The 12293-nt window shown below is 32.2% G+C and overlaps 1 protein-coding gene across 1 annotated transcript; it reads right to left on the bottom strand.

Annotated features, from left to right (window-relative positions):
- Positions 1-2538: 2538 nt before the first annotated feature.
- On the bottom strand, positions 2539-12152 carry LOC123260513. Its single transcript, XM_044721638.1, has 10 exons — positions 11635-12152; positions 7308-7706; positions 7039-7243; positions 6375-6530; positions 6250-6300; positions 5180-5571; positions 3632-4021; positions 3368-3572; positions 2873-3028; positions 2539-2797 (listed from the first exon to the last, which is right to left on the bottom strand). The coding sequence occupies exons 1-10, from the start codon at positions 11991-11993 to the stop codon at positions 2747-2749; spliced, it is 2364 nt and encodes a 787-aa protein (XP_044577573.1). The 5' UTR covers positions 11994-12152; the 3' UTR covers positions 2539-2746.
- Between the last annotated feature and the right edge of the window lie 141 nt (positions 12153-12293).

Genomic DNA, 12293 nt, shown 5'->3' with positions numbered 1-12293 from the left:
TTTTTATTTATTCTCATTATTACACAGTTAAGGGTACATTTTCTGGATTTTATTGTCCTTATTTTATTATCTAACGCCAATAATTTATGTTTTTCTTACTGTTTTCTTTTAATTTTGGAATTTTCAATTTATTACTTAACAATTGTCAAAGCAAAAACTCAAAATTTTTAGTCTTTAGTTTATTATATAGTGTTTTATTTGCATAACTTTACAGTTTTATACAATTTTCTTTTTTTATGTTATATATATAAAAAGGTCATAATTATTACTATAAATAAATATTAAATATTTCAAGGCTTTTTTAACTATTTTAAACATTTAAAAATTTTAAAATATTATTAGTTGATAACACTTAATTTATCCTTTGGTATCCCCTTTTCTCATTTTATTGCCAAACTTTTCTTCTCTTGCCCCTTCTGCACTCTTCACTCTGTTCTCTGTACCACCTCCGCACTCTCTTCTCCAACTTTATCGGCTTCTGTCTTTCTTTTTATTAATTTTTCTATTTTCCTAAATATTTCACACAGGTTCGTATCTATTTCACCTTTTAGAATTGAACATATTTTCCTTTCAATCTCTTCTTCATCTACCAATTTATTCTACTTTTCCAAATACTTTTTTTCTTCCTCGTTCACTCCTTTCTTTACTTCTTTGCACTTTGCTAGATGTGCTAGTGTTTCCAGACTTTCTTTACATAATCTACACTCCCACTCTGTATATCCTTTCTTATAAGCTCTTCCAATGTTTCCGCATCTTATTCTTGCCGATTGTTCTTTGTCTTCACCTCTTTTCTTGTCATCCTTCCAATAATTGTATTCATCCTCTGCGATCATTATTCTTTTATATATTTTATTATGTTGACCTCTCAATAGCTTTTTTATCCTCTTCCTTAAGTTTTTCTTTATATCTTTCTATCCCTGCATCAATTTTTTCTTCTATTTTTTCATTTTCTTCTTTATTGTATATCATTCCTGCTATTTCCTCACATCCCATTTCTTTTAACGCTGAAAGCTTTTTTTTGCCCCATTTTGACGGATTTCTGTTTATTATTCCTCTAATTTCTTCCCGTAGCGCTATTTTTGGCCACCTGTCGTCCTCCATCGCCAGCACATCCTTCACATATCTAGCAGCTCTCTCCCTCATCGTTACTTTTATGTTCTGCACTCCTGTTTCCGCTCTCCAAATATATCCTGGGGTATTCCTATTGACCCCTAGTGCCATTTTACAAAATCTTCCCTGTACCTTCTCGATCTCTTTTGCTTCCCCCCAACCCCAAACTTCCACTCCATATAGTGCTGCTGCTCCTGCAACTGTGTTCATTAGATTATTCTATCCCTCTCTACGGAAAAATAATATTATGAAAATGAAAATTTGTTTATAACAAATTGTTTATAAACAATGGAAATTTAAATAAAAAAAAAATTTTTTCCATAATTATATTGAGAATTGTAAATGATGATTTAAAAAAAAAATTATTTCTTAATAAATAATTTAAATGGTGGATAAATGAAAAAAATCATTATAAACAATTAAAAAATTTTTTTAAGAAAAAAATTTTTTTTTAAAAATCATTATTTTATTAAGACAATAATATAGCAAAAAAAAAATTTCAAAAATATTCAATTTGTCTATTTGTTTATAACAAATTTTTAAACAATTAATGTTAAAAATTTTTTAGCCAAGCTACTAGACGCAATATATCAATACAAAAACAACCAAAATTAAAAATTTAGGAAAAAAAATTTTTTTTATAACATTAGCCGGATATTTCAATTTTTGATAACTTTGAAAAATCATTATAAACAAATGAAAAAACTTTTATAAACTTTTACTACGCGGTCTTGTTCATTATTCATATAACAAGAGCTCCCAAAAGAAAAAAAATTTATAGACACATTTTTTAAACATTTATAAGAGATTTTATGAAAACTCAAGTCTACGAAAAATTAGTTAATTAACAATTGAATAACTTAAACAAAAATCAAGCTAAAAATTTTTTTTTGGCGGGGCTATATTCCATCAAGTGTCTAGATGACACTATAATTTATTCAGATTTTTAAATTGATATTGAGTGTTATAGAAAAATTATTTTGTGTTGCATACTTTGCTTGGCGGCGACGTCTAGGCAGCGAAAAGGTCGCGCGGAGCCCAATTTTCACCGTTAAATTAAAATTATAAATAATAGAGCTATACAACTCCGGGAGTCGAGACTTATTTTACTAAAATTTTTTCCTCTTTTAGGATCTTTTTTCAAATTTGAAATATCTTTAATATTTCTGAAGTTATAGCTACAAAATGGAGACTACCTTTTTTTCTTTTCGTTTTTTGTTTATAACAAATGAAATTTTTAATGGCTGAAAAATTAAAGAGTACCTCTTACTCAGAATAAAATTCTGAATCCAATGCACCAATCGCCATATTTTAAAGAGGTGGCTAACGATTATTCGCAGAAAACTCACTTCTCGACTAGACTAATTAAAATCAGTGCTTATAATAATTAAAAATTGTTAATTATTGATCATTTTTATTTAACTTGCATTAATTATGTTCATTTTTTTAATTACTAATTATTTACACAATAGACACGTCAGATAATTTTGAACTTCATAAAAAATTTTTTCTGAGATCCACAGATGCTCGCTGAAAAATTAATTTGTAAGACAGAACTTCATGGTGAGTAATAATTATTTTTGGTACTAATCAAAAACAAAATTTTGAAGTTAAAACAAAAATTGACTACAAGTATTTATGATGAACTTTGAAGGACGTTGTAAATACTATAAGAAAGTTTGAGTACCTGTCAAAATATAATTTTTAAATAAATATTTTTTATTTTTTAATGTTTGATTAGCTTAAAATAAATTTTACTTACGCTCGTAAAAGAATCGAGTGATAAATGGATAATATAACCACAAGTGAAGTAAATTGGCTTTACGGTGTTAGTTATCATTATTCCAAGTGATTTTTTGTTGGCATTATTTATCGCATACCACTGACAATCATAAAAAGCTTTGCCTAAATCTGCAAACTTTAAATATATTTTTGCATTAATAAAAAATTTCTTCATCAAATAAATAGCAAATCGAGAGAAAAATCCTCTAACCAACAAATAATTTTGAAGAAGTAAATTGTCTTGAATCAAGACGAAAAATTCTTAAATCAAGTAAAATTTTCTTAAATCAAGAAAAAATTATTAGTTTAAGAATTTTTCTACTCAAACCAAGAAGATTAAGTTCTTCAAAATTATTTACTTGATTCAAGAACATTTTTTTTTCTGTGTAAAAAATTTTTTTTGTTACTTCAGTAGAATTTGCGAGTAAAAAAATGAACTGCTAGTTGCTACTGTTGAGAAAAATTTCAATGTTACCTGAAGTGTTACTTCATTGGAAGAAACGCAGAGTATGAATAGCTCAATCATAACATTGTTGATGTAAAGCGCAGTCGAGAAGAAATGAAAAGAGAAAAATTTCATTTTTGTAATATTAAATGCACTTGTACAAAATGCGACTGAGCTGGTGCAGTATTGGATGGTGACAATTGTAGAAAATAAATGGTGAGCCGTATTGAATAATCTGTTCGAAATTTTTTTAATTAATACAATGAAAAATAAATTTTGAGCAATAAAATTTACTTTATTATTGACTCATGTGATGTCGTATATTCAGCAATAAGTTTGCTGACATCTTTTAGCTCGAGTATGTCATTGTTGTTGGAATCAACAGAGTAGAATTGCGACAAAGCAACTTTGTATCGAAGCTTCAGAACTTTTATTTGTGCACAAATGTTCAGCATTGTTCCGAAGAAAATCAGGTCGAATGAAAAGTTTATTCCGGCGAGAATGTAAACTGTAACGAGCTGCTCCATCGATGACACCCAGTAGACAATCGGCCGAGATGTATAATTGTAAGGCAGCCAGGCTTGGTACAGTAATTGTTTTCTTGGAATGTTGAATGAGCAGAGTGCGTAGGACATTACAATCAGTCCTATTACAAGAGATGTTGTCGCTGCTATCGTGACAAGTCTGGAAATATTTTCTTTTTGTTTTTTTATCCACAAGGCTTATGAAGAAAAAAAATTTCATTTTGGACCATTATTAAAGAAAAGAAGTTAATAAATAAAATGTAAAAAATTTTGTGTAGTAATTTTAAAAAACTACACTAATAAAAAAAAACTAGCAGCCTTGCAGTCACTATGTGACTGCTGTGACCTGTGAACTATAAATAAATAAAATTTTGCTTTTTTAAATAATGACTTTTGTTAAATTGCACTGTAATTTCTTAAATATTGACGTTTTTAAAGAAATAAGCTCATCCCGATGTTACACTCATCAAGAGCTTTCATTTGAATACCCACATGCATTTTTGACATATTTTTCATACATAAATATATAATATATATTTTAAAGATATAAGCTCATCTCGATGTTACACTCATCAAGAGCTTTCATTTGAGTACTCACATGCTTTTTGATATATTTTTCATATATACATGTATATAATATATATAAATATATGAAAAATTGATGTGGGTACTCAAATGAAAGGTCTCGATGAGTGTAATATCGGAATGAGCTTATATCTCTTAAAATATCAGTAGTTCACGAGATACATGAAGGTCATTTCTTAAATATTGACGTTTTTAAAGACATAAGCTCATCCCGATGTTACACTTATCAAGAGCTTTCATTTGAGTACCCACACGCATTTTGATATATTTTTCATATATACATATATATATAATATATATAAATATATGAAAAATTGATGTGGGTACTCAAATGAAAGGTCTTGATGAGTGTAATGTCGGGGTGAGTTTATATCTTTAAAAATGTCAATAGTTCACAAGATATAAGGTCATTTCTTAATTATGTATTTAGAGATAGAGCATTTTTAAATGCAGCCTAAATACTTATCATAATAAATTGACTATCGGTGAGAATGATATGAAACTTTGAAAAGGCACAAATTCAAATCAAGGCCTTTGCAATGACACTAAATTTCACAAAAAAAAAAACCGATTTTATCATATGATTATCCTGAAAAATTAATAAAAAACGGAGGAATAATTTAGAAAATCAAAAAAATTATTTAATAATCATAATATAAATTACTAAAAAAATCTACCTAAAAATAGAAAATCTGAAAAAAATTAAATTAATAATTAAAATATAAATAAATACCTGGTTAATCGTGCATAATTATTCCAGATGATAATTTCATTTTGATTCGCTGGTTTAAAAATTCCTCTTTTTAAACTATTGATAATATAAATAAAAGTATTGCGACTCCGTATGAATCGATATACTTTCAAACATCCAGTAAGAATCGCCGACACTATGAAGATGTTGTTCGTAAAGTCGCTTATTGTCTTGGTGCTAATGATAAGGTCTAAAATCTGGGTGAATAACATCGTGTGAGACATTGCTGCGATCAGAAGAGTGTATAAATTGTATAAGAAAGAGGCTACGCCAGAACAATTGAGCGGCTTCCACACCCCCAGGTAGCACAGGACTGAAAAGTTTTCCTGGAGAACGTCCATGTCGAGGAGTGAGGAAACAAAGAACCTTACTGTCTTTCAGCTTTTAATAAATGTAAATGTTTAATTTATTAGCTGCTGTGGAAAAAGTGGGAGCTTTTACAGAAATAGAAGTAAGAGTTGAAATAAAATGTCAACGTGGTGAATTTTAAATTCCCGGATAACAATGACAATGAGGGGAATTGACTCCACAATGTCTAGAGATCTAAAAATGATGGGACTAGACAAAGGGATGAATATAAATAGCAAGAGGTAAATTTTATATTTCCAACTAACACAACGACATCCGTGGAAAATAAGGGGTTTGAATCGACTTTATAATGTTGCGAATTAAATTTTGTATAATAGATAAAATAATTTTATTATGAGAGATATAAATAGTCGAAAAGAAAGGAAAAACATTGTCGCAAGTGAATTTTAAATTACTGTGACGGGAATAAAAGTTTAAGTTTGCGGAATAAATTTTTAAAAAATATACTCGCGAGTTCGTTTGTGCTGGCGATCGATGGTGAATAATAAAATAAGGGATGCGACAGTTGCACTTGAATCTCCGAAGAGAAAGGATCGCTTCTATTTAGCTGACGCTCAGTCAATTTTTTTGTTTTAAAATGAAAATTGTTTAATTTTTAATTGCTTAAATTTGGAGGTCTGAAATTTTTTACTATTTTTTTTTTGATTCTATTCAACAAATTTTAACAAATAATTTTTTGTTCATTCAGATGATTGCTGGAGGACGTTGTAGATTGTGTATGAGAGTTTCACCAGCTGGAAGAAATTTTTTATTTAATATTTTATATTTAATTGTTGATCATTTGAAAAAGGATAATTTGAGGCATTACGCTTGTAAATGAGTCAAGTGAAAGTGTAACTATGTGTCCGGTTGTAAAAGTTACTTGATTTTGAGAATTTATCATCATTATTATTAAGGACTTGCGAGCGTTATTGTCAACTGCGAACCATTTACTGTCATACAACGCGGTATTTAAATCCTGGAACTGGAAAAATTTTTTTAATAAGTTGCATAAAAAATAATTTTCTTTTTTAATTCAAATTACTTATTTATAAATTTATTTATTAATTTATATATTTTAATTTATATTATCGATATTTTAATGAAGTATAAAATTACAATCTAACCTTTCTGTTTTTTAATTAGATTAAAAATATTGAAGATTAATTATTGTTTTAAAAAAAAAAAAAATTTTTAATAGCTAATTGAATTAAAAAAGAAAATAATTTTTAATAAATTTGAAGTAAAAATAGAGTAATTAGCAAAAAATTTTATTTTATATAGATAAAAAATATGTTTTCATAATAATTTTCCTTTAGAAAAATTAAAAATAAATATTTTTAATAGTATCATAGATAAAATATTTACAATTTTATTACAAAATTTTTTTTTATTATAAATTCATTCAAAATTATTTTCTACTTATTGGTTTTATTTTTTATAATATTACATTTTATACTTTTATTAAGATAATTTATTTTTTCTAAGCTTACCTCTAAGGTCACTTGATTCGCAGAAACGCAAAGTAAAAATATTTGCGACAGCATACTCCCAATATAAAAAATATTCGAGACAAACTCTATTGTCATTACATCCATGTCCGACATGCGATAAATACTCGTGCAAAAAATCACTGATCCAACAGAATATTGAACAAATATAATAGTGGAAAATACTTTGCTGATATCGTCGAATAATCTAAAAAAAAAAATTTTACAATTTTTAATACAGAATTAGTAAAAAAATGACATTATTCAATTACTTGAAAATAGAAATGTGATGTCTGACGCATTCGCTGAATACATAATTAACTTTTCTATGGTCGACTTTGTGATTTTTGTTGATTTTTTCATAATAATTTTCCATTTCCAGGGAATCCAGCATGACTTTGAAACGATGCTTGAATATATTTACCTGGGCACAAACGAGGAACATCACTCCAGGGAAAAATGTATCGTACGCTGCGTTGACCGCTCCGGCGATGATCATCGTCAGCGCTTGCTGGCCAGCGGATAAGGAATACAATAATGGATGAGAGTAATTATAAGGAAACCATCCTCTATACGGGAGCATCTTTTTTGGTCCATTTTCCAGCATTTTTCCAAGTACAAACAACGTTACTCCCACTCCAGTCATTGTTGAGTAACAAAATGTAATAAATCTTATTTTATTCAATTAATTTAATTTTTTATTTTATTTTATTGAAATAGAAAAAAAAATATCAAAACTGCAGCTAAATAAGACACTAATTTTTATTAAAAAAATTAGTAAAACGGTTCACCCTAAAGGCCATCCCTGCAACTTCCCGCTAATTCCATACCTGGGCGCTTAAAATTGTACTTGTGACGTTTTTGAGATTTTTGAGCTCAAAATATAATTTATGTGATATTTTGAGCTCAATGAGCTCAAAGAGATAGTATTTCTATGCATTTAAGCTCTTCGAGCTCAAAAGTCTGATAGAAGTTTCATAGAACACTAGTTTGGAATTTTCAAACCGCAATAACTTTTGAATGGATCAACCGATTTTCACGCGGTTGGCGGCATTCGACGCAGTTTTATTAGCATCATGAAGAATTTTCAGGTTTTGATTGATCGAACCAAAAATTTCCGAGTAATTTCGAAAAAACACTTTTTTTGGTTTTCTTTCGTTCACGATATCTCTCGAACGAATTAACCGATTTCGACCAGCTTGGTGGCGATCGACATGGTTTTTTAGAGTTCTATGTCTAGAGCTGATTAGTTTTTGAAATCGATCGGTGGAGCCGTTTAAAAGTTATCCAAAAAAACCACATTTGAAAAAATTTTTTTTCTTAGTTTTTTTAGGATTTCTCAGAATCTACTCATCCGAATCAGTCCATATATAATTATACTCAAAATCTAAGTTTGGCCAAGCCCTTTCAAATGGCACTAACCGCGATAAAATCAGATGAGCCGTTCAAAAGTTATAAGTGGTACACATACTTTCACACACACACACACACACACACACACACACACACACACACACACACACACACAGGGGAAAGGGGTTTAGGGTTTAGTGGGTAGGGGCGTTAGCGTCGAGTTTTAGTTTGACGCTGCGTCGAGTCGCCACATATCCAGGCCAAACAGCTACGCCTAGAATCCGTAAAAAGGATTCCCCCCCCTAAGGGGAAAAAAAAAAAAAAAAACACACACACACACACACACACACACTCGTCGTTTAGACCACTCTGTATGCTAGACATTGCTGGAAAACTGCTCGAGAAGCTCATACAAGGGAGACTTCGCGACGACATCGACCGTGCTGGAGGTTTTGCCACCAACCAGCATGGCTTCCGGAAAGGTCATTCGACAGTCGGAGCGATCAAGAAAGTCATAAAGACAGCAACACAAGCATGGTCTGGTAGCCTCAAAGCTCGTAAAGTATGTCTTCTCCTCACGCTAGATGTCAAAAACGCATTTAACAGCGCAAATTGGGGAGACAATTTTAGACGCTCTGGAGCACAAGTTTGACGCGGAGCCAGAAAATCTGGCACTAGTCGACAACTAACTTGACGATAGAAAGCTAATAGTGGAAACTACTGAAGGCCCACAAGAATACGCCATAACGGCTGGCGTGCCGCAAGGCTCAATAATGGGGCCTGATCTATGGAACGCAGACTACGAAGAGCTTCTTGAAATCCCGTTGCCAGAGCAAGTAGAGCTAACAGGCTTTGCAGACGACGTTGCAGCCACTATAGTGGCGGACAGCGTGGAAGAGGCCGAACTGCTAGTTCGGGAAACCGTCGACACCGTCGAGACTTGGCTCGATAAGCATCACCTGAAACTCGCCAAACAGAAAACCGAGATGGTCGTTTTGACCCGTCAAAAATGGTTTCCAAAACCATTCGCTATGGACATGGGAGGAACAACGCTGACGTCAACAAGGGCCCTGCGGTATCTAGGGGTAATGATAGACGAGAAACTATCTTTCCGTGAACACCTCGACAGTGCATGCAAGAAAGCCAGCAAGAATGTGTCTAGCTTAGCAAGAATTATGACCAACACCATGGGACCAAGAACAAAAAAGAGAAGAGTTCTTCTAGAAGCAGTCCACTCGGTACTGCTTTATGGAGCGGAGATATGGGCAGACATATTAAAGCAGAAGACCTACTGGCGAAAGATCGCAGCAGTACAGCGGCGAGGCGCTCTCAGGGTTGCCTGCGCCTACCGCACAGTTTCCGAAGCGGCTGTATTGGTCATTGCAGGAGCCGCGCCCATCGACCTATTAACGTTCGAAAGAGCAAAACTCTATGACGCTAAAGACAGTGATGATAACATGAAGGACGCAAGAACGAGGATAAAGGCGGAAACGCAGCAAGAGTGGCAGGACCGATGGACATCGGGAGAGACGGGCAGATGGACGGCGCGCCTGATCCCAAACATCAACGTCTGGCTCTCTCGGAAGCACGGGGATACGGACTTCTTCCTGACCCAGCTATTGACGGGACATGGGCAGTTCAATGCCTATCTTTTCAAGATGGGTTTGCACAGCACACCAACGTGCAAATACTGCCCGGATAAAATCGACGACGCCGAACACACATTCTTCGAGTGTGCTCGATGGAAGGACTACAGAAAAAGCACCGAAGAGATCATAGGCACCAGGCTCTCCCCCTCAAGCCTGGTGACCTATATGATCAAACAAGAGGAAAACTGGTCAGCTGTTGCAGTTTATGCACAGCACCTCCTGAAAGACAAAATCGCAGAAAGGGACCAGTAGCCAGGAGTAGGCGTAGTGAGACGCAGCACGACTGGATTGAAGTAATGCTAACGCGGTTCCAATCCAGTCCTCCCCGTACCATCTAGGGGAGAGGGGAAGAGGAATGTTTTTTTTAGTGGGTAAAAATCTCCACACTACCGACTATCGATATCTGCCGGAAGATGGGCGGCAGAGTTAACGATACCGGTGTCTTTTGAAGATCTTTTTTCGTACCTCTTTACAAAAAAAAAAAAAAAAAAAAAAAAAAAAAACACACCCACACACACACACACACATACAGACACAATGACAACCTCGCGGGGATAGTCAGGGAAGCTTCCTGTGACCTTCAAACGTCGAGATCTGATGAAAACTCGATTTTTGCAAAACGGGGTGAAAACAATAACTTCCCGATTTTTGAAAATCTTCGATTTTCTTAGCGGGAAGTTAAAAATTAACTATTTAATTTTTTTTAATTAAAACAAAAATTATTAATTTGAAAAAAAATTTTTTTTTCACTAATAATTAAAACTAGCAACCTTGCAGTTACTATGTGACTGCCGTGACTTGTGAAATATAAACAAATAAAATTTTATTTTATTAAATAATGACTTTTGTTAAATTGCACTGTACTTTTTTAACTATCGATGTTTTAGAAGATATAAACTCGTCCCGATGTTACACTCATAAAGAGCTTCCATTTGAGTACCCATATGCATTTTGATGTATTTTTCATATATAATATATACATAATATATATAAATATATGAAAAATTGATGTGGGTACTCAAATGAAAGGTCTCGATGAGTGTAATGTCGGGGTGAGTTTATATCTTTAAAAATGTCAATAGTTCACAAGATACAAGGTCATTTTTTAATTATTGATATTTTTAAAGATGTAAGCTTATCTTGATGTTACGCTCATTGAGAGCTTTCATTTGAGTACCCACATGCATTTTGATATATTTTTCATATATACATATATACATAATATATATCAATATATGAAAAAATGATGTGGGTGCTCAAATGAAAGGTCTCGATGAGTGTAACATCGGGATGAGCTTATATCTTTAAAAATGTCAATAGTTCACAAGATACAAGGTCATTTCCTGATTATGTATCTAGAGATAGAGCATTTTGGAACGCAGCCTAAATACTTATCATCATAAATTTATTGATGAAATGATATGAAACCATAAAAAGGCAGAACTTCAGGTCAACACTTTTCCAACGATACATTCCAACGATAAATTTAACCATAAAAACTCATTTTATCATATAAATACACTGGCCACATAATTTTGCTTATTCTCTTAAGAATATAGATAATATTTAATTATTAGTAATTTTTATAAAAACTTACCTAGTAATTTTATAATACTGATCATTAATAATAATTTCTTCATCATCTTGAGGCTTGAGTGGTTTTGTTTGCAGCGAATTAAAAATTTTAGAAATTTTATTTTTATTTGCAACAACACTGATCATTTTTCCACAGCCCGCCATAATGGTAAGTACCAAAAAAACGTTGTCAATAATTTCACTGATATCTGAAGTCAGAAGAATCAAGTCAAAGAATCCCGAGATGACAAACAAACTCGGTATCAAAGTCATCAATAGTGTGTAAAAGTTGTAGGCTATAGATTTCCCGCCAGTCCAGCTCGCGGGCTTCCAGAGACCTATGCACGTGAATATGAAGAAACACTCTGGTAGAATATCCATTGTGAGGAAGAGTTTGTTTTATTTGCGACGAGGGAAATGTTAGTTTACCCCAAGCTTTTTGGCGACATACTGGCTGTTGGATAATAATGGTAAGAAGACATTGTATGTTTCTCTTAATATTGATCATGAATTATTGATGGTAATCGTAATAGCTTCTAATGAAGATGTTAGAAAATTGCTCAGATAATTTAGTAATTTTACAATCGATTAAATTGCCGACGATGAAGACATTGTCGGTAGTCATTGTAATTCAATATCTTGGACTGAAAAGTTCTTAACTAAAGACAAATATTTATTTTG

This window comes from Cotesia glomerata, linkage group LG3 (genome assembly GCF_020080835.1).
Source record: "Cotesia glomerata isolate CgM1 linkage group LG3, MPM_Cglom_v2.3, whole genome shotgun sequence".
In the NCBI taxonomy this organism is placed as follows: Eukaryota; Metazoa; Arthropoda; class Insecta; order Hymenoptera; family Braconidae; genus Cotesia; species Cotesia glomerata.
Note: the sequence above shows the minus strand (reverse complement) of the source record. Positions and strands in the feature narration are given on the sequence as shown.

Coding starts and splice junctions, on each gene's coding strand:
- LOC123260513 (XM_044721638.1), bottom strand. CDS start 11,993: ATGGATATTCTACCAGAGTGTTTCTTCATATTCACGTGCATAGGTCTC. Junction 7,244..7,307: donor CATCACATTTCTATTTTCAA/GTAATTGAATAA, acceptor TTTTTTTTTTAG/ATTATTCGACGATATCAGCA. Junction 6,531..7,038: donor CGAATCAAGTGACCTTAGAG/GTAAGCTTAGAA, acceptor AAATTTTTCCAG/TTCCAGGATTTAAATACCGC.